This window comes from Durio zibethinus, chromosome 18, assembly GCF_047325235.1.
Source record: "Durio zibethinus cultivar Kanyao isolate XHJ-2024 chromosome 18, ASM4732523v1, whole genome shotgun sequence".
NCBI lineage: Eukaryota > Viridiplantae > Streptophyta > Magnoliopsida > Malvales > Malvaceae > Durio > Durio zibethinus.
Window position 1 is genome coordinate 11,100,938 of NC_143179.1, and position 23,250 is coordinate 11,124,187.

At 30.3% G+C, this 23,250-nt stretch overlaps 2 protein-coding genes and 1 long non-coding RNA gene across 3 annotated transcripts; 2 read left to right on the forward strand and 1 right to left on the reverse strand.

Moving 5' to 3' along the window:
- The first annotated feature begins 248 nt into the window (after positions 1–248).
- On the forward strand, positions 249–2,069 carry LOC149513715 (uncharacterized). Its single transcript, XR_016329851.1, has 2 exons — positions 249–877; positions 1,843–2,069. It is a non-coding gene; the product is annotated as an uncharacterized LOC149513715 (long non-coding RNA).
- A 1,779-nt stretch (positions 2,070–3,848) lies between these two features.
- LOC111300501 (uncharacterized) lies at positions 3,849–8,070 on the reverse strand. The gene is made up of 3 exons (XM_022896132.2): positions 6,998–8,070; positions 4,829–5,068; positions 3,849–4,165 (listed from the first exon to the last, which is right to left on the reverse strand). The coding sequence occupies exons 1-3, from the start codon at positions 7,736–7,738 to the stop codon at positions 4,142–4,144; spliced, it is 1,005 nt and encodes a 334-aa protein (XP_022751867.2). The 5' UTR covers positions 7,739–8,070; the 3' UTR covers positions 3,849–4,141.
- A 13,037-nt stretch (positions 8,071–21,107) lies between these two features.
- On the forward strand, positions 21,108–23,000 carry LOC111300503 (pectate lyase-like). The gene is made up of 4 exons (XM_022896133.2): positions 21,108–21,336; positions 21,430–22,170; positions 22,329–22,467; positions 22,546–23,000. Exons 1-4 carry the CDS (start codon positions 21,221–21,223, stop codon positions 22,765–22,767), a joined length of 1,218 nt encoding a protein of 405 aa, XP_022751868.1. The 5' UTR covers positions 21,108–21,220; the 3' UTR covers positions 22,768–23,000.
- Positions 23,001–23,250: the final 250 nt, after the last annotated feature.

Below are 23,250 nucleotides of genomic sequence, written 5' to 3' on the forward strand. Positions count from 1 at the left end.
TTAAGTGAGCAAAGCAATTATCAACAGTTCCCGGATTCTTAATTTTAATTGATCTGAAATCGAACCTGTAACCCCTAGTACAAGAAAAAAGCAATTATGAAGATGACATATCCTTCACCTAAGTATTATTCTAATGAAACTTTCGTTTCATGCATCATTCAACTAACATGTAGTACGCATTTGATCAATAATTGTAACTTATGCCTATGTGTATGTGTAGCTAGCTGCTATTAAAGTAGCATAAACATCAAAGAATTAAAATTAATGGACAAATCCCTTAAATAGGAAAATGGAAGCTCATTTAAAGGACGACTTCCCTTTATTATTTGCTTTATCAATATGATTTTGATATAAAATTGAAAAAATCAAATTATTAGCCACTTGTTTCACATGGCCTTTCCCTTTCTATCATCACATCTAGGATCGACAAGTTGTATCAAAGTTTCCGTATCATTTTAACAAAATTCAACCTTCTTTCCAACAACCATCTTCTTCCCTTGACCATTACTAGAGTTTTCCCAAACCCAAAATCTCTCCAATGCTCTTTTCCTAGCCTGAAAATTCATATATACTTGCATGAACTTAGATTCCTAGCTCTTATTTTTCTTTGAAAAGCTTTTGTTTCTGGCAGGCTGCAAGGAGGGTGAAGAAGGTTGTAAATAAGGCTGACTGGTTTTCATGGTGAGGATACATGGGATGAAGCATTGAAGATGCTTTTGTTGACAGAAGATAGAGAGCACAACTGAACATACCCAGAAAAAGGCTGTGTATGAGCAGCCTTGTGCTCTCTTTTCTTCTGTCAACCAAATTTTCTGTCAGGAATTCAGTTCATTCATTCGCTTTCATGATCACTATATATATATCAGTTGAGCCAAAGGTAAGATTTATGATTATACCTCATAAAACTCTTTTCCTATGATAATATTGCACCATTGCTATCTCTCTTTTCTTTTACCATGTTTGATCTGCTTATACTATATCTTAACAACCTATGTAGGTGAAAAGAAAAGGAAAAAAATCAACCATGGAACCATTGAATGGAGAGGGAGAAAACAAAATTCCATAGAAAATTTAAAAAAAAAAAAAATCATTTACTTTCTATTCTATGAAAGAAGACATATAGAAACCATTAATGCTTCAAATTTAATAGCTGTTGTTATTTAACCATCTCCATTGTTGTCTTGATTAGAGTTATAGTTCTCAAGTCCCCAAACCTTTGGCCTAGTGGCTAAAGGCGTTTGAGGGACATCAACGACTTGGTTTCAAGCTAAGTCTCCCCCTCCCCTTTACTTGTACTAAGATTTTGTCTTCTTAATGTAACACAAAATAAAAGTTCTCAAATTCTGTTCTTTCTTAACTTTCTAACTAAGCTGTCATATGCTCTAGCTGATTTTCCATGATATTTAATGATAATTCATAAATGTTAACAGCATTTTTCCTGCATAAGTCTTCTTGTTAAAAAAAAATGAACAAATGGAAGTCAATGCATTAATTTGACTGTTAGGAACTCATGAATCTTCTATCAGCTGATTATTAGTTAATTGTGTTGTGACTAATTATTGCCATAGAGTAGACTTGATAATTAGTGTATTTATATCTATTTATTTCATATATGATACATATAAAATATAAAAATTATCATGTTATAATTTATGTTGATATTTCAAATATAAAATATATTTTTTAATTTTTACCAAACTCATATAATTTTGACTAAAATTTTAAATCATGTCATTTTAGTATTTTTTTTCATATCATTTTTTTGTATTATATCATCATGTCTTGTTTAAAGTTATCAGGTATACGAGATCCTGACCATCTATGGTATCTGATGAATGGCAGGTGAATAGCTTGCAACATCAAGCTCTGTTAAAGCACCATCTTTTTTCCCTGTTTGTCCTCCTCCTTTGATCTCTATTCTTTATTTAAACTACGGCTCATGCATGATCAGTTTAAAAAATCATTGCTTCTATTGTTGAAACCTTAAACTGTTGATGTGCAAGAGGTATGACTTATTTATTGTGACGCTTTAATCTCATATTGAAAAAATATGTAAATAGATTATAATATATATGTAAAGGTTTAAACTCAAATATACGAAGTATTTTTTGTGAAAAAAAATCGTGAGATTTTTAAATTAAAATGGATAATATATATCTCCATAAATAATATCAGAATAATCACTAATTAACAAGAATTAAGTGTTACATTAAGAGTCACTGAATATCTACAAGATAGGGCTTTAAAGGTAAGAAGATTGTGACGCTTTCAATCTTATATTGAAAGAATATATGAATATAATATAATATATATATAAAAATTTAAACCCATATAAAAAAAATATATAGATATAATATGATATATATGTAAAGATCTAAATTTAAATTAGTAAAGCCTCTTTTATGAGACAAAATCATGAGATCTTCGGATTAAAATGAATAATAATTCACAGCTAGATATACAATCCATTCTCATGTTCCTGATCTGAGACAGATTTCAAGTCCAAACTCTTATACTATTGATTTTTTTTCTTTTTTGTCTCATTATTGAATTTCTTTGTTATCTAATTCTTGACTTAAATTCCCACCAGCTACACAAATCTTATCTGCCGCAGACCTGGAATTTGTTCTTCATGGTTTGCTAGTTTCATTTCGGCTGTAATGGTCCTGCGAAAGGCAAATTCTCATATGGACCTCGATCTTGCGTAATGAAAATGGCTATCAGTGAAACAAGTTTTCATCTACCAACCTATCAGCTATTGGATAACAAATGGTCCATTCCTTTTGTCATCAACCAATTTTGGGCCAACAAATGACACTGACTGGATTGGCTTGTTGCTGCCATTTCGATTTGGGGACCGTTTCCCTTTTCTCCATGGTCAATGCACATAAGCTTTATTAATAGAGGTTTAAGTTAAGCTGACAAGTTTATGCACAGCTATCAGTGAAACAAATTTCACAATGAAATGCGTGCCTGCTGGCAGGCTAGTTCTAAACCAAGCTACCTGCAGCTATTGGATAAACAAATTTTCCAAATGGTCCTTTTCTCAGCATGGTCATGACATCAGCCCTTTGGGCCAACAAATGACACTGACTGGATTTAGCAATTTGATTTCGGGACCATTTCCCCTTTTCTCCATCCATGTAGAGCCGTTTTTCTCTTTCAGTTAAAAAAACGAATAGCTTTCCTTTGGCAAATGGTGGAAAAGAACATGGAATTGCATATAATTAGCCTTATCAATGGAGGTTTAAGTTCAGCTGACAACTTGAAACCGTCCAACCAACCAAGCGAGTGAGCCAAAACCAATGAATTGAACGGTGAAGCTCCAATCCAGTGAACATTTTACAACCATATTAGATCCATTTTAATGCATCAGAAATCAAATACTAAGGTCTAAATCATGATTTTGAATTGAAATTAACAAGCTAACCTATAGAACATCATTGTTTCATAAATAATGCTATGTTGATGGCTGCCTATCAGTATGCAGATTCCTTCTGAAAGTTCAACAGCTGCTCCACCGGTCAAGGCATGATCACAACTTTTACAAGTTGTCACCAAAAACACCATTTTACAAGTGGATAAGAATCAAGGAAACTTTAATGCTTCATTGCTAAAAATGCAGAGTGCATGAAAAAGGTTTGATCATGTAGCTTTCTATACCGTTGAATGAATAGTGATTAGAATTGGAATAAGCTCGCCAACAACCGCATGATTTACTGATAAAATATTATACTCTTAGTTTTATAGCCAGAGTTCAAATACTGAACTTTCACTTGTAAATGGCTAGGATTCAAATCCTGATAGCATCAAGTATATTAAAAAAAAGGTCCATGTAATTTGATCTCTTAACACTCAAATTCAGCATTTTTTTTCTTTAATTTTTATTTGTACATACAAAAGTTCATCAGGCTTTGAACTACACAATATAAACCTCTTTCATCTAAAACAAACCTTCCCTCAATTTTCTATTGGAAAATCCCGACTGTCAAACATTGAGGTGTCCCTATGAAGACAAAAACAGCATTCCTTAACGCTTCATCATTGCTTCAACGGCTGCTTCATTTTTTTTTTTTGCCTGCCACAGGGTTATGTAAACTTTCATTCCTTACTCCTTAGCATAACGTCCTAGTTGCACTTCTCAATCTCTCTTCACAAATCGACCCTGTCAAAGAAAAATTGGTAGAGATCTGTCAGTCTCAACATGGTAAAATGAAATAATGGAGACTTATGATACTCACATTCCAAGGTGAATGTCATTATTTTTAAATTTTTTTCGAACCTCTATACCCTATGTTTCTTGGACACGGGTGAGTATCATATATGAGTACATTCAATTTTTCCGAGTTTTTCTCTATATTTCGAGGGTCGGACTTTCATACCGATGCCTGTCAAATACTTATCGGACACAAGAACTTCAAGAAAATTGAAATGACAAATCATAACAACATAGTTTATATTAGAGGTGATAACAGTTTAAATCGAATCGAATTCGAATCAATTTTTTTGAATAATATGTAATATTATCAATTTTTAAAATTCGATCCAAATTCGAATCGACCTTCTTTTAAAATTGATCAAATCCAAACCGAATTCAACCGATTCGGTTCGATTCTTCGATTTTTAAATTTTAAGAAAAATGAAGAGTAAGATCAACAATTGGAGGCACTTTGAACTTGAACTAAGAGAAATTGTTGGTGGACACCACTGACCATATACTTGAAACTAAAGGAAGCAAGAAATCAAAAAACTCAACCATATATGATCCAAGGTCCAAGCATTATATAAAAGGGCTGAAAAGGCAAGAGGGAAAAACTGAGTTTACTACCTTCAACCTGGGGCGCTTCTCAGCATTGAGCTTTCTAACTTCATAACGAATACGCTTAGAGAAGAGTCTATTCTGCCTCTTCTCCTTGTATCTTAACAGACTTGCTTCTCTGTGCCCCCTTCCCCATTCCTCTTTCCCATGAAATTTTTCTTTAATCTTGAACCTACCATTATCATTGTTGCTAACCATTTCTGGGACTCTCCACAAATTTGAAACACTACCCCAAGCATCCACCAGCACCTGCCACGACACAAAAGATACTTGAAATTGTTAAATTTTTATTTGATCAGTTCTACAAATGACAACATTTTTTGTACCTTTGATTATAATAACAATAAAATGTAATTAGCCATATTTCCAAAGGCTTGGTCTAAGGGAAAGATCATGATAAATTGTTTAATAAAGTACTTAATAACTTACTATATGATTTAAAATATGATAAACTGAAAACAATATAATGATAATATAATAATAATAATAAGTCTATTTTTCAACTATAAAAATGAAATGTTGTTAAGCTGCTAACGAAATTAATTGAGTTAATAAAAATAAATTATTTTATTTATAAAATTTAAGTTCGAATCACTTTGTACCTTTTAGTGAGCAATTAAAATAATTAAAATTTGTAAATCCAATTTAAATCAATAATCCTTTTGTAAATTTTTTATAAAAAATTCTTATCTTAATCTCTCGTCATGATTTAACCATGTTTTACGCTGACTGTTAATCTATTGCAACCCTCCTCGCTGTACCCAAGCTTGGACCAGCAATGTGATAGCACACAGATGGAGTTAGGAGATGTGAGTTTGTAGATTTAGGGTCCATTTGAATCATCAGTTATTGCCAGTGCGGCACAATTAAAGCACTCAATCACATCCAAAGCTTGTTTGGAAAAGAGGGTCCGGTGAGATTAAGCTTCGACCATCGCACTGCAGCTTCAGTGAGCTACTGGGGCTTAAGGGGTCTGGTGAGATTTCCTCCCCAAATTGCAGCTCTTTTTTTCCATTTCAGCCCCCCGTTTTAAATTTTTTTTACTCTTTTACCCTCCTCATTATTGTGCTATAACAAAAATATCCTGATCACTAACCTTTGTTGTTTTTTCATTTTTATTTTTATTTAAAAATATTTAAATAATTTTATATAAACAAATATAATTATATAATTACATAATAATTTTATTATTTTATTACAATAAATAATTTTTATTTATTATATAATAAATTAATAAATAAATAAAATTCTAATTAATTTTATAAATATTAAATAATTTAAAATTTTTTTTAGTGTAATTTTTATTCTAATATTTTTAATGATCATTTTTTCTTCTCATTACATTTTATTTTATCGTCATCATTATTTTTGTATTCAAACATATATCTTATTATTAATTTTAATTTTATCATTACGATATTTAATTTTATCGTTATAGTAAATAATTTTGCATCTATTGTTATTGTTATTTTTAATTTTAACGAAATTAATCTTATTACCTATTCAAATGAATCTTTAAAAGAGAGCAAAACTTCTAAGAACATATCCCGAAAAATATAGACATAAATAATAAAAAATGATATAAAAATTAAAAAAATAGATAAAAAGATTATTGCAAATAAAAATGAATGATGCAAAAAAATTAGAATCTAAAACTTAACATAATATTTATTTTATTTTTCATACAATCGATTTCTAAATTTCGAGATAAGATAATTTTTTTTGTATTTAAACTTTTTATAAAAAAAAATAAATAAATAAAATGTTGCTAAGATGAGCTAAAACACCAACTGGCTTAAAAGGACTGCTGGGCCCCTTAGAAAAGCAAAAAGTACAAAAACCCTAGTCCCACTAATTCCACAAATATATTATTACCCAATTCATCCCAAACCCTAAATTCCCAAGCCGCTAAGCCAATTATTCACCACACCGAATCTCATCAGTCCATTAAAAAAAAAATCAAGAAAGGGCTAAGATCAAAATAAAGCGTTTAAAAAAATCCCCTATACTTATTTCATGCACATATTTATGCATAAAATAACTTCTTCTATGACTAAAGTTATAAAATTGGGAAAAAAAAAAAAGAGAATAATAATACCATAAATGAAATAGTATAAAAGGCAGATAAAAAGAATGATGGAAAGAACTGAAATGTATGATTAAGGGCTAAGATCTTACAGGGGCAGCATCATGCAAATCAGGGACAATTTGTGGGGACTCTCCTTCAATGTAAAGTGGGCCCTTATCAGACCACGCATTCATGATCTCCTCATAATCAAGCTTCAAATCCAACAACTTTTTCATCTTCTTCTTCTTACAACACCATGCACTACCATCATAACCACCGTCTCCACCACCGCCGCCGCCGCCGCCACAACTACTCACCTCCTCTACAACCTCAGAATAAACCACCCACTTCTCTTCACCCTCATCTATCTCCTTCTTCGTTCCTTTCATGGCCGATCGTACAACCGACGACCTTGAATGATCTTCACAACTATGCCCATAAGTTAAAGAAGGCGACAAAGAACTCTCCACAGACGTTGTCGTCTTCCTCGTCGTCGTCGCCGGTTCGTTCTTATAACAATCACTACTTTCATTGTTTAAAAGCCCATGAAGAGTAACGGCATGAACGTTATCTTCCTCTGTCGTGTTGAAAAGTAAAGAAACATTATCGCACTGGGTATCTTTGTCTTCAACTAAGTTTTCAGGGTGAAGTGGAAACAAGTTAAGCTGTTTCTCTTTGCCTTTGTTGTCGTTAATCAGGGACTTTTGAGGTAAGCTTTCTTCAAGGTAAAGAAGGCTAAGGAACTTTGGTTTCCTTGTTTTTGTTCTGGTTTTACGAGAAGCTTTCAGAGAAAGACTACCAGACTTCGATTTTCTTCTTCTTCTTCCTCTTGTCTTGTTCCTGTTAATCATTTTTCTGTTTGGTCTGAGGGAAAAGTGGAAGGAAAAGTGAGGTTGGGGAAGGGAAAGACTAGACTGTATGGGGGGAAAGGCTTAGGTTTCAGAAGCGTACAGGGAAGGGTGATGGTGATTATAGGAAGGTGGTGCTTTATTGACACGTGGAATAAGGTGATTGGTAGACGAGTAGATTGTGTTGTTATCTGGATTTCGTTTTACTGTATATGGGAATGGGACATGGCATGTGGCAATCGGCAATTTGCCAATTAGAGCTTGCTTTGCGAGATATAAATGTGGAAAGAAAATGGAAGTGTTTGATTTGTTTGGTTGGTGAGAAAGTTTAGATGTGAGTTTTTAGTAACAGCAAGGTTATCCCTTTGCACGTGAATAGAGCCAATCCTTAGATTTAGGCTTTTTAGCCTCTTTTCTTAATTGTTAGAATTAATTTAGGGTATAAATTTGTGATTCAGTTCCTAAAAAAGAACATTTTAAGTAGTTGGCTAAAAATAAAATTAAAATCAATAAAACAAATCACTTGAATTCAAAGTTTTTTGTCCAAATCCGAACCAATTCAATTTAATTTGATAAAAGAATAAGACAATAACTCGAAGCTAAATTTAATTAAATTTTGAAATAATTTTAATTCGAATAAATTAAAATTTTAACTTATAATAAAATAAAAAAATTATGTTTATCCTCCACTTAACATAAAAAGTTGGATTTGAATTTTTTTTTATCTTAATACATAAGCCTTTTATTAGGAATTTGAATGAGCCTTAAATATCTTGATTCATTTTCAAATTTGCTTAAAGGATAATTTTATTCACATCCCATCTTTTATTTTTTACATTTTTAAAAATTATTTTTAAATAAAATTACTTAGTAACAAGCAAATTGTCAATAATACTAACAATAATCATTAACAAAAATTATGATTAAATAAATTTGAAAAATTACTATTTTAATGCAACTATAATCTGATTTTGATGGATCATATATTTTATAAGTTTTCCTTAATAATTTGAAAATATACTATTAAAAAAATAAGATTAATTATTTCAATGAAAATTAATTGAATTATTAAAGATTAATCTAAGATTTAGATTTAATTTCACTATTAACAATTTTCTTGGACGAATAATTGGTAAATTTTTATTGAGATTTATAATATATTTTAATTTTGAAATAAAAAAGCTTGGCAAAAGCCAACAAGGACAGGTCCAAGTGTTAAAACAGCAAAAAATGGTGAAACAGTGAGTGAAGCAAGTAGCCAATCAGGAAAAACTGGCACGAGAAAGTGCAGAGTTGGGTCCCTATTTTTGAGGCCCTTTTTTCACTGTTTTTATACACTTTTTGGCAGCCACCTTGCCATGCCGGTTGCACGGTTGTACAAAGCTCCAAATTGGGTTCTTAAAAATCTTTTCAAGAATCTGTTTTTTTTTTTTCTTTTAATTTTGTCAACATCACTTTTGCGTTGCTTTTTTATTTGTAAGCCAGTCTGTCAACCTTCTTAATAATTTTTTTTTTTTTTAGCGCAGTGGCTTCTGCTTGCGAGTCAGTCTCGTCGCTGTCGTTGATTATTATGTCATGCTCAGCTCAGGACAGCTAAATATAAAAAAAAGGGATAATACTTCATTTAATCCTTAAATTATTATAATTTTTTTAATGTGATATTTAATGTACATATCTCCTTTAACTCAAAAACTTTTTCGAAATTAAAATCAGATTTCGTTCGTGAATTGAGTTCGATTGAGACACTTTGAGTCCAATAAAAATATTTTAGTTAATTTGATTTATTTATTTTTTATTTTATTTTTAAATAATAATAACAAACAAAAAAATCGTGTTTGACAAACTATCAAATCTACATATTAATGAATTTTGAAAATCAAATTTCAAAAATTAAAAAAATTAATATATTAATTTTTTTTTAAATTAAAGAGATTTAATTCCTATAAAATAAAACAAAGATCAATGTCAATTGCAAAGGGAAAGACAGATTATATAGAAGCTAGGGGGGAGATTTTCGATTGGAGGCTTTGAATTCTTTTAAGTTTTCTGGGTAGATTTTAGAGTTTTATTTTTGAAATTTTTGGAATTTGGGAAAATTTGAGAAGCGAGCTCTATGGGTTTTGTGATTTCAGTTCTAGAATCTTGATTTTAAGGGAACAATTTTGGTTTTAAAGTTTGATTGTGCATTGAAATTTCTGGTGCTGTTTGACTTTTTTTAATCTATAAATATTTGTGAAAATTTTTGATTTTTTGGGTTTGGGAAGGTTCTGGAAAAATTTTGTATTTTTATGGCTATTTTTTGGGTTTAGTTTGGTTTTTTCGGTTAAGCTTTGAAAATTCTGACAACATTCATGGCGGCAGGAGGGGAACGAGCTGACCGTGTTTTAGATTTGCAAGATTTTTTGGTTTCATTTGAAGATTCTGGCGAGCGTTTGAAAGTCACGGCGTCAAAATCTAAAAAAGCTGGCTAGTATTCATCTGTTGTCTAAAGAAAAGATAGAAAGAAACTGCCTTAGAGAGAGAAACGACTGAGGTAACCTGAAGAAAAATGCAAATTTTTGCCTGTTATAGCAATCTAATACGACGTCATTTTGAAAAAAATTTTGTGAATTAAAATTTATTATTTAAAGATATTTAAATTAATTTTAAGAGTTTTTTTTTAAAAAGATAGATTCTATCAAGTGATTAATTATATTTTAATAAAAAAATTAATGATAATTTTTTTAATCTACATTTAATGATATATTTACGGATCTGTATGATATAACACTTAAAATAAAATTTTTTTAATAAAGCACATAAATTTTAATTTCTTTTATTCAATTATTCTAATCCATTAATACAATTAAAATAATATTAATGTAATACTTAGATACTAATATAAATGACACATGATTATCATATGATAATAATATAATTGTCATATATCATTTAAAAAAAAAATTTTAAAAATTATATTTCACCAATTTTGTTTATTTTCTAAAAATGACACATGACATTCATATCTAGATTACATGAGAGTTCATGTGTTATCCATGTCAATATTTAAATGTTATATCAATATTATTTTAACGGTATTAAAAGTTAAAGTAATTTAATACATAAAAATATAATTTAAAGATTTAATTAAAATTTTTTTTGTTTAAATATCACATTAAAAAAGTATAATAATTCATTGGCTAAATAAGATATTATGCATGTAAAAACGTTGCTACCAAAGTGAAAACAATGAGGAGGCATTCCAAGAATTGAGCTCCGAAGAATCATACTGTTTACGTCATAATTTTTTCCGCTCTTTCGGATGGTTGATATGTTGTATTTGGTGGGAATTAAGGGTTCAGAATCTCATCGTTACTCAAAATTCATTGTGAGTTGGTATGACATATTGGTTGAACTTCCTAAATTTTATAATTGGCTTTATTTTTGTGTAACATTCGTGTGGCTTCAATTCAATAATATTTTTATTTAATCTATTTAATTTCAATTTTGTTTACAATTCCGACAAATTTGTTTTTATTTGATTCTGTTGATGGTATTATTGGTGTCTTAACTAGAGAGGGTTGATGAGAGGTTGTTGGAGGCTGGATGACTTGAACCTACAGCTAAAAACACGTTCAAGGGGCATTAGAGTTATATTTTGGAACGCGCTTCAACGTTCAAATTAATAGAGTAAATGTGATAAAGTGAGGAAGAAAGTGAGATATGTGAGGGGAGCTGCAATGGAGGGAAACTGCTTGTCTATGAGGTATGTTCATGTCCTTATGTATTTGAATCTCTTTTTTACTTTTATGTGAGATAAAGGGATAGTAATTTGATTGAGACAATTAATAATGAATGGGATACATATATATATATATATATATATATATGAGACTTAGGTAAGATCTAAGTAGATGACCGCAATCCACAGTTAATGGGATATATATGTATTAGGCAAGCTATTTCCTTGACGAGAGGTAAGTCAATTTCTTTAATAAAGATAATGTGACAACTCAGAGCATGCACCATTAAGGTGACCCAAAAGATTGATCATGTTGATCAAAAGTTGATTGAGTAATTGGGAGTAACAGATTTTAAATTGTTTTTGTGTCATTTTTCAACACCATTTTAATGTTTTAAATATTTTTTATAATTTTAAAAAAATTCATAAACTCCATGTTTTTTAAGAGTTGTAATTGCCTGATATTTTTCACTAAGGTGCACTTTGATCCAATTTCGTGCGGCTCCGTCGTTTCAAAAAATAATGTCATCAAGATCATACTTTAAACTTTCCTAATTTGTATTCAAAATTATTTGACACACTTCATGTAATAAAATTAATTCAACACATACCAAACCCAATGCCCTTTTGTTTTTGTTTTTTTTTTTTTTTTGAAATTTAAAGTAACTTTAACTCGTGTAAATGTACATGGGTCAGCTTGTGAAATAAGTGAAAATTGAGAAATATGGTAAAAGACATTGTGAGTAGGAGAAAAGTGTTTTTGTTCCTTTCCATTAGTCTAATACTCATCAATGCACTCAAATGCTATTTTGAGGTACGAGTACGATGGTAATTTAAAATTTATTTGAATAAACCATAAGAGTAATTTTTATAAAATTAAAAACAACGTGAAAATAAAATTAAAATTAATAATAAAAAATATATTTAAATGTAAATACAATTATAAGATGAAATGAATTATAATGAAAAACATCATTAAAGGCATCATATTAAATTTTGTATATAATAAAAAATTTAAATTATCATTCATAGAATTAATAAATAATTAAAAATTATTTAAATTATTTAAATATAAATACAAAATAAAAAAAAATACTTATAAAATTATAAATATTATTTAACACAATAATAATAAATAAATGAAATATAAAATAAAAATAAAAACAAAACAAATTTAAAAAAAAAAAATATTATGGATAAAAGGTCAGTCCAGTGAGCAACTGGACCTTTCTGTTCCAATCTAAAATTGTTGCTGATTGTCATCGAAACCACCGAATCCCACCCAAAAGATATTTAACCGCACCGATTAATTCTTGCAAATCTGTAAGAAGTGATCGATGGAAGAAGGAGAAAGTGTCGGTGGAGTCCCCCTTTACAATCGGGTGGGCTCCGTCTCAGAATTCATGTGTTTCTTGGTCTAAAAATAAATGATGAAAATGACGTCTTTTAAATTTACAAGGTACACGTAGGGAGATTGGGGTTAGGACTTTGGAGCTATATTTATGGACCTTCTTTAATTTAAGCTTGGGCCAAGCTTCTCTCGTCTTCGATATGAGGTCTGCCGTATGAATATTAGCTTCTCACATAGTATATGTTTGGACCTTGATAAAATCATCACAATTATTCCACCAAATAACATGTCAACGACTCAAGGTCAACAATTTAACTCATTAAATATAAGCCATGAATGACCTTAACAATAATTGATTTAACTCTTGGATTACCATCTTAATTTTGGGGATTAATGCTATCAAAGATGATAGAATATTGACTCTTGGAGTCAAAATCTTCATCCACAATTGTAAGTGGGATATGAAGAAAGATGATGCCTATACCCATATGATGAGATTAATCTTTGTTGATATTAAGTAACAATAAGAAAAAGGGTAGAACATTTTATAGATTTTTCTTGTTAGCTTAGCATCTCAAAAAGAGATATAAAAAGAACTCAAAGTTTTAATTCAATTGATTTATATAATTATTCTTAAAAGATAATGTCAAACACGTTTAATAGTTAAATTTCAACTCTTTTTTTTTTTAATTTCCACATTACATCCAAAATTCCATGCCAAATTTTCATCTCTTTACTGTTAAAAAGTAGTCAACTATAAAACTATCATTTTTCAAGAAAATGGTTGGCAAAACATGTTCCAAGATTGTTGACCACATTATGGATCTAATTAAGAGAGTTGATTTGATGATTTCTTTAACTAATTATTTCATCAAAGATCTACTTGCTATGTCAAAAAATATTGGAATTGTTTTGGTTAAAGTTAAATTTGGGACAAACAAAATATTAATTAATTGGTTCTTTGGCTTTGACTCATGCAGTAAAATGAAGTTGAAAATTTGAGTATAGCATATCATATCATATATCGTATATAATATTATATTATAACATACGTAAAAACATTAAAAGGTATGTCACATAAATATTTATGTGAATAATTTATATTTTTGACACATAAGAAATTATTTTAAAAAAATTGATTACCTGGATATTTACTTGAATAACTTTTTAAACTATTATTGACAAAATCTAATTTTGATATATTATCATTTTAAATTTTAAATAAATTTTTTAATAATTTTAGATAATATCTTTTAAAATTTTAAAATCTCAAACATAATGATATTTTATCATTTAAAATGGATTTTTAATAATTTAAATATATGTCTTTTTAAATTTTAAAATCTTGATATATCTTTTTAAATCTAAAATATAGGTGTGAAAATCAAGAGTATATCTTTTTAAAAAGAAAAATATATTTCAAATGGGATAATATTAATTATATTATTCAAATTCAAATATAAAAAGTTGGAATTGATTAACAAACAACAAAATTTGTTAATTAATATTTCAAATAATTTAAATTTTGGGTTATGAAATGGATAAAACTATCTATCTAGATTTAATATTGAATTCAAATGAATACTTAATAAAACTTGAATAGATTAAATTGTAATAAAAATTCAAAATTTAACATTCATTTTATTTGATTCAAATTTTACCTATTCAGAGATTTTTTTTTAATTTACATTTTTCAGAAAAAAAATATTTACCTTCCTAAATTTCTCTATAACCCTTTAGTTTTATTTTTTAATTAAAAAAATATAAATATCACTTATTATATTGTGTTTAAATTTCAAAGATATTTATCAATTTAAAAGTTATCTATATATCCTGATTATCATCCAACATCTATAAATGATTTGAGGTGCATAGTTTTTTATTCAATTTGCAACTTTTTATGATTTCGTTCTAATACAAAAATAATACAATTCTTTTTTTTTTATACACATTTATTAACTTTTTTTTTCCAGAAATTGTTTAAAGATCACAAGTGAAAGTATGTAAATACCACTCTTATGATCTAATTCATTATTCAACTATGTATATTTATATTTCTTTTAAAAAACCAATAACATTCTCATATTTTTCATATATTTTAAATATTGCAAAGACTATCCTAGAGATAATTTATGAATCAAACTATGGTTAAACAATCCATGTTATCTGCCAACTCTATTGGCTTACGTCAGAAAACTAAAAAAAAAAAAACAAAAAAAAACTTTAACTTTGAAATGTTAATCAATTTCATAACTTGCTAATAATTAATTACATAAATTAATATAGCAAAATAATTATTTCAGGCGTGTCTTTAGTAGTGTAATCCTATTAATATTTCAGACTGATAAAAAATTCTTAAATAATACTTAATTGGTCCTTAAATTATGAACATCACATTCTTTGGTTTCTACTATTGGCAAGAAAACAATTGAAAACATCTTTATTTATTCTCCTAATTTGTATTTTTTTTCATTTTTATTTTGTAAAATACACATGTTTCTTCTATCATTTAGTTTTTTTTTTTTTTTTTTGGTAACACATTGATTGAATGACAAAATTAAATTATAATAATGATATAAAATTTTAAAAGTACTTTATATTTGACAAAGTTTGATATTACAATGAAGATGTCTGACTATAATTATTTTATTCCAAATATTAATTTAACAAGTTAAAGATATCTTCTTTTAAATTTAAAAATCTCAATATAACTTTTCTCTTCATAAATTTTTTATAATTCTTTATTGTTTGTATTTTTAATTTAAGAACACGAGTATCATTTATTATATGATTATTTTAAAATTCAAAATATATGTGATAATATATATTTTTTTAAAAAAGATAGTGGCTTGGATTGTATTGATATCTTTTTTATATTATATATATTTTGAATATATTTTTAGCATATAAATTAAATAATATTAATTTATATATTTACATATACGCTTAAGTAAATAAAATTAATTTGTGCATTACACATATCATAAAACTAGTATTAAACATATATTAAACATTGTTAAAAAAATTTTCATTAATAATTTCATTTGATGGTACTAACCACTGCCAAAAAGGCAAAGGATAAAACAACACTTTACGGCTAAGAGACGAAATGCAAGACTCAATAAAATTCAATAAATTGACGTATAATTGAAAAGGTTTTTGAATTTCTTTAGGCTTGCCAAACGGTTTAAACTACCTAGATGATTCCCCACGACTGAAATTACGAGTTATTTGGACGTCCCACTTGCTTAGATTAATCATGCCATACCTTTTGGCTTTTACTCTTTATATAAACCCCCATTGAACAAGGCCTGGCTACCACCCACCACCTTATTTGTTCCCACTTGATCACACTATCCAAAGAAAACAAAGGGGATTTTGAGAAAGGAAACAAAATTTTTTGCCATTTATACTACTCCAACATCATTTTGATGCTCTATACAAGGTTAATATGATATTCGGTAAACCCACATACTTATCGTAAAAGATGAATGCTGAATCAAATATGCAAATACTATAGTAGGGTCTCTAAGCACTCTATTGAAACTTGTGAACAATTTCACCAAAAGGTGCAGAAGCTTATGGACTTTTATCAAAATGAGTTTTATAAGGAGGGAGAAATTTTAAAGAATGCTAAGGTATCTATTGTCAATACACCATCAAAGTTAGCACCAAAGCTAGTAACTTTCAAGATTCTTACTCCTTTTTTATATAAAGACGAGAAGGTTGTGCCACGGAGATATGATTGTGATGTTATAGTCCAAGGGCCAAAGGAGAACATGTCCAAAACTAATACTGCCAATATTATTGATGTGGGTGGGATAACTTGAAGTGGAAGACGTTACATATAGATATGCTGGAGAAAGCAAGAAAGAAAAAAGGTAAAGTTGAAAAAGGTAAAGAGCCGAAGGAGCTTTCAAAATTTCGTAAAGAATGTGTCGAAAGCCAGTAACAAAAAATGAAGCATGTGATTTTTTTAAGTTGGTAAAAAATAGTGAGCATTCAATTGTAGAACAGTAAAATAAAATGCCAATTTGATTCTCACTATTGTCACTATTATTGAACTCTGAACCTCATTGTAATGCCTTGCTGAAAGTGTTAAACCAAACTTACGTGGCACATAATGTATTTGTGAAGTATGTGAATCATTTAGCTAAAAACATAGTAATGACTCATTACATAGCTTTTAACGACAATGAGATTCCCCATAAGGAAAGGGAAGTAGCAAGGCTTTGTATATTATCATCCAATGTAAGACCCACACCATAGCTAATGCCTTTATTGATAATGATTTTACCATCAATGTTATGCCCATGACGACGTTGGCAAGATTGCCCATTGACATGCCCTTATAATTAAGCCATGCACATTCATTGTGAAGTTTTAGGTGATGAATATCTCCCCATCTTATAGTTGTTTGCTTTGAAGTCCATGAATTCATATGGTAGGTGCTATTCCCTATTCTTTACACCAGAAGGTCAAGTTTAATATGAAGGGTCAATTGGTGATTATGTCTAGAAAATAAGATTTGTTGATGACCCAGCCTATGAATGCCCTTTATGTAAAAGCTACTGAAGAAGTGTTGGAATACCCTTAGGTAATGTTTAGATAAATATTTATAAAGGAAAGGAAGGGAAAGGAAGGGAAAGAAAAAGAAAAGAAAATTTTTTAAAGGAAATAAAATGATATATGTACCTCTTATTTGGATTATTAAAATTAAAAAAGGAAAGAAAAGGAAAATAATTTTAACACCTATTGTTTGGATAAAGAGTAAAAAAAAAAGGAAATAATTCATTATAATAATTTTTTTTAATTATAATATTTCATTGTCTGTGATTTTAACGCATTTCTAGACTATGATATATTTGCTATCTTGTATGACCTCACAATTATTGCTATATTAGTGGTTTTTAATCAAATGAAATAGAAAGATGTTTTACAAATATGCATGGATGGATTTTTTAACTATTACCAAAATTTCAGCACACATTACGTTGGTGATGTATTCATATAAAAGCTATTAAATATAAAAAATACAATTAATAAAAATATTACATTTCATAAACCCCAAAAATATGTCTATTTATATTCAATCATTCAAAAAAATTAAATCATCAAAAAATTATAAAAAAATTTTATATTGAAAGAAGCATGTGAAATTTACTTGAAAAAAGAGATGATTTTGAAAAAATTACATAAAAAATTGTGATGTGGTTAGGTTTTTTTTTACTAAGTTTTTAATATTAATAAAAAGATGAATATAATAATCTTTTTATAAAAATAAAATTTTTTCAGCTTTTCTTCCAAATTGATGTATTAAAAAAGTGAAAATTACAAAGGAAATCAAAGGTTTTTTTTTTCTTTAAATTAAAAATTTATCCAAACCATTATTTTCTTTTATTTTTCTTCCTTTCCCCTTGATCTAAACATAGTGTTACTGATTCTTTGAGCATGTCAATATCGTAGGCGAGGGATCAAAATTATATTAGCCATGTTTAACAAAAATGTCGTCAATCAAAATTATTAAAATGGGCTGGTATATTGGTGTTGGGCTAGGTAGCAACTTGTAAAGGATAAGAGAACCTTCGACAATAATAAACAATAGAAAAAGATTGGGTTTGGGATATAAAGCAAAAGGATGGGAAAGGAAAAAGATCCAAGCAAAAAGGAAAGGAAGAAGGAAAAAGATCCACAATAGTAAATAGGATATGATGAGATTAATTTTTGCTGATATTAAGAAACAATGAGAAAAAGGGTTGTGTTGGGAATATTGACTCAAATCTCATAAGAGATTTGTTTGAGATTTGTTAGAGATTTATTTGGGATTTGTCAGATATTGCTTGATGGACAAGAAGACTTGCAAAAGAAGAATTTCAAGAGAAAGAGGATTCTTAATAGGTAAGTTTGACTTGCAAGAGAAGAATTTTAAAAGGAAAAAGATTCTTAATAGGCAAGTTTGACTTATAGGAGAAGAATTCTAAGAGGAGAGGGATTCTTAATGGGCAAGTTTGTATGGTTATAAATAGGTGAAGTCTCTACAGGGTTAGGTATGAGAAAAAGATGTAAGAGAGTTGTAGGGTTTTGTGGGATAGACACCCCATAAGAGTATTGGGGCTCTACGTCTTATGAGTGTGTATATTTGTTTGTGAGTGGACTAGAGGAGACTGAGAGGGTCCACATAGGTATGATGTATGGGAGCATATGGGTATGTGTTTGGTTATGTTGAAAGGGTGCACAAGAGTTTGGGTTTGTGTTTATTTAGGTTGAGAATACTACATAGGACTAGAGGAGATTGAGAGTGTCTTATGAGTATTGATTGTTGAGTGAGATTGATGATTTGATGTAAGTTTGTAATTCTCTACAATTAATGGATCTTGTTTCTCATCCGTGGATGTAGGTCAGTTGGACTGAACCACGTTAAATTATTGTCTCTTGTGTGTTTGATTTATTGTTTAATTTCGCTTTCGTTGGTGCGATTGGATTGGAGGCTTTTAGCCCAACAAATGGTATCAGAGCTGTGGTGTTCCCCAACAAGTGGTATCAGAGCTGAAGGTTCGAAACGTAAGAAGAGTTGAAGATTCAAGATGTGAAAAGAGCTGAAGATTCGAGACGTGAAAGAGTTGACAGTTCGAGATATGGGAAGAGCTTGGTTTGAGATATGAGAAGAAGTAAGCTTAGAGGAGCTCGATTCAAGATAAGAGTTCGAGTTCAAGTTTTGAGGATTGAAGATCAGTTTGTATGAAGCGTGAAGACACAAGAGAAGAGAAGATGGTTGTAAGACTTCCATTGTAGGTGAAGCCAAGCATGTCTAGCATGAAGACAGATGATTGATGAAATTTGAGTCAAGGTGAAGATTGTTGGGAATATTGACTCAAATCCCATAAGAGATTTGTTTGAGATTTGTTAGAGATTTGTTTGGGATTTGTCAAATATTGCTTGATGGACAAGAAGACTTGCAAAAGAAGAATTTCAAGAGAAAGAGGATTCTTAATAGGTAAGTTTGACTTGCAAGAGAAGAATTCTAAAAGAAAAAGGATTCTTAATAGGCAAGTTTGACTTATAGGAGAAGAATTCTAAGAGGAAAGGGATTCTTAATGGGCAAGTTTGTATGGTTATAAATAGGTGAAGTCTCTACAGGGTTAGGTATGAGAAAAAGATGTAAGAGAGTTGTAGGGTTTTGTGGGATAGACACCCCATAAAAGTATTGGGGCTCTACGTCTTATGGGTGTGTATGTTTGTTTGTGAATGGACTAGAGGAGACTGAGAGGGTCCACATAGGTATGATGTATGGGAGCATATGGGTATGTGTTTGGTTATGTTGAAAGGGTGCACAAGGGTTTGGGTTTGTGTTTGTTTAGGTTGAGAATACTACATAGGACTAGAGGAGATTGAGAGTGTCTTATGAGTATTGATTGTTGAGTGAGATTGATGATTTGATGTAAGTTTGTAATTCTCTACAATTAATGGATCTTGTTTCTCATCCGTGGATGTAGGTCAGTTGGACTGAACCACGTTAAATTATTGTCTCTTGTGTGTTTGATTTATTGTTTAATTTCGCTTTCGTTGGTGCGATTGGATTGGAGGCTTTTAGCCCAACAGGTTGAACATTTTATAGATTTTCCTTGTTGGCTTAGCATGTCAAAAAAAGAGACATAAAGAGAACTCGAATTTTAATTCAATTGCAATGTACACCAAATCTCATCATTTACAAATTTCTTTTTATCTTTAGATTACGATAACTTTTATAAAAAAAAATCCAAAATTCCATTCCAAATTTTCATCTCTTTAATGTTAAAAACTAAACTAGAGCACCATCAGTTTTCAAGAAATGGTTGGCAAGACATGTTCCAAGATTGTTGAGCACATTATGGATCTAATTAAGAGAGTTGATTTGATGATTTTATTAACTAATTTTTGCCTCAAAGATCTACTAGCTATGTCAAAATATTGGAATTGTTTTTGTTAAAAGTTAATTTTGGGACATAAACAAAATATTAATTGGTACTTTTGGTTTGAGTCATGCGGTAAAAGAAGTTGAAATAACACAAAATGTTAAAAAAAAATACATTAATAATTTCATTTGATGGTACTGGTCAGTACTGGCAACAAGGCAAAGGATAAAATAACACTATGCGGCTAGGAAATGAAATGCAAGACTCAATAAAATTCAATGAAATTGACTTATAATTCAAGAGGTTTTTGAATTTCTTTAGGCTTGATGAACGATTTACACTACCTATATGACTCCCCAAGACGGAAAAACCCTGAAATTACGAGTGATTTGGACCCACTTGCTCAGATCAATCACGCCATATCTCTCGGCTTTTACCCTTACATAAATCCCTATTGAACAAGGCCAGGCTACCACCTACCACCTCCTTTGGCTCCCACTTGATCACACTATCCAAAGAAAATGGAATCGTCAACATTTTCTTTCTTTCACTTTTTGTGCATTTCCCTCCTGGTTCCGAATCTTGTTTCTTCCTCGCCAGTTCAAGACCCTGAATTGGTTGTAGACCAAGTTCACAAGTAATTATATATATAATTCTGACGTTTAAATTTCGGATTTTATAGCTCACCAATAGTGTATAAAATTATAACGCGTTACATTTTTTTTTACAGGAGTATCAATGCTTCGAGGAGGAACTTGGGTTACTTGTCCTGTGGAAGTGGGAACCCCATTGATGACTGCTGGAGGTGTGACCCGAATTGGGCGAGTAACCGTCAAAGGTTAGCTGATTGTGCAATTGGGTTCGGCAAGAATGCCATGGGAGGAAAAAAAGGTCGAATCTATGTTGTTACGGATGCTGGTGATGATGATGCTGTGAACCCCAGGCCAGGTACTTTGAGGCATGCTGTGATTCAAGATGAGCCATTGTGGATTATTTTCAAGAGAGATATGGTGATTACATTGAAGCAAGAGCTAGTGATGAACTCTTTCAAGACAATTGATGGTAGAGGTGCAAGTGTTCACATTTCGGGAGGACCATGCATCACCATCCATTATGTATCAAACATCATCATCCATGGCATCCACATACATGATTGTAAGCCTGGGGGTAGTGCAATTTTAAGAGACTCTCCTCATCATGCCGGGCATTGGACTCCATCGGACGGTGATGGTGTCTCCATCTTTGCGAGCAGGAACATCTGGGTTGACCACTGTTCACTGTCTAATTGCCATGATGGACTCATTGATGTTATCCATGGATCCACAGCCGTGACTATCTCCAACAACTACATGACCCATCATGACAAAGTCATGCTCTTGGGTCACAGTGATTCCTACACACAAGACAAGAACATGCAAGTCACTGTTGCCTTTAACCATTTTGGGGAAGGGCTAGTTCAAAGGATGCCAAGGTAAATTTCAAGTTGAAACTCCAAGCATATATTTCCATATATATATGGTTGGAGTAGATATATGCTCTATGAACCAAGCTACATTATTGACCTGCTTTCAAATCCTTAACTTTTATGATTTTTTCATGAATCTCATATGAATTCTAATTAAATTGCAGGTGTAGACATGGATATTTTCATGTGGTGAACAATGATTACACTCACTGGGAAATGTATGCAATTGGTGGAAGTGCTAATCCTACCATCAACAGCCAAGGGAACAGATTTCTTGCACCAGATGATAGATCTAAGAAACAGGTATATTTAAGACATGATCAGAAACATTTAATGCATAAATGTAAGCATTGAGTTAAGAATTTGTAATAATTCATGTAGGTGACCAAGCATGAGGATGCGCCAGAGAGTGAGTGGAGAAGATGGAATTGGAGGTCAGAAGGGGACTTGATGTTGAATGGAGCCTTCTTCAGGCAAACCGGTGGTGGTGCATCTTCAACCTTTGCCAGGGCTTCTAGCCTCGGTGCTAGACCATCTTCTCATGTGGGTACAATGACTGTGACTGCTGGTGCACTTAACTGTAGGAGGGGCTCCCGCTGCTAGCTTTTACTTAATTACCAGTAAACCAGATATATATTTACATTAGAGCAAAAAATAACAGCAAAAAGCAATGGAAAAATAAATTAATTAAGATCGGCAATCGAAGATATGCATTTCTAGTTTTCCTTCTTTTTAATTCATAGTTCTCCTATTTTTTATTTTTTAAAAAATTTTAATTTATCTTTAAACTTTTTTATCCTACTACTTACTTTATTGAAAATGATATTATGCGCATAAATTCTCTTAAATCCTCTTATCTTTAAGCATTAACTTTAATAACATACTAACTGATCAAGTAATGGTCCACCTGTTTTTGATTATATTAAGAATGTAATAAAGCGCAACCTCTGCATGTTGCGTTCGAAAACCAATTTGGATAAATCATTAATACTACAGTTTGTACTTTGTTATATTAATCGAGCAAAGCATGCAACTGCAGTATAGTGTTGATTTAATTCATCACATAAGATATGAATGACCAAAGTG

Coding starts and splice junctions, on each gene's coding strand:
- LOC111300501 (XM_022896132.2), bottom strand. CDS start 7,738: ATGATTAACAGGAACAAGACAAGAGGAAGAAGAAGAAGAAAATCGAAG. Junction 5,069..6,997: donor ATTTGCATGATGCTGCCCCT/GTAAGATCTTAG, acceptor GTGTCGTGGCAG/GTGCTGGTGGATGCTTGGGG. Junction 4,166..4,828: donor AGAAGCGCCCCAGGTTGAAG/GTAGTAAACTCA, acceptor TTTCTTTGACAG/GGTCGATTTGTGAAGAGAGA.
- LOC111300503 (XM_022896133.2), top strand. CDS start 21,221: ATGGAATCGTCAACATTTTCTTTCTTTCACTTTTTGTGCATTTCCCTC. Junction 21,337..21,429: donor GTTGTAGACCAAGTTCACAA/GTAATTATATAT, acceptor TTTTTTTTACAG/GAGTATCAATGCTTCGAGGA. Junction 22,468..22,545: donor ATGATAGATCTAAGAAACAG/GTATATTTAAGA, acceptor TAATTCATGTAG/GTGACCAAGCATGAGGATGC.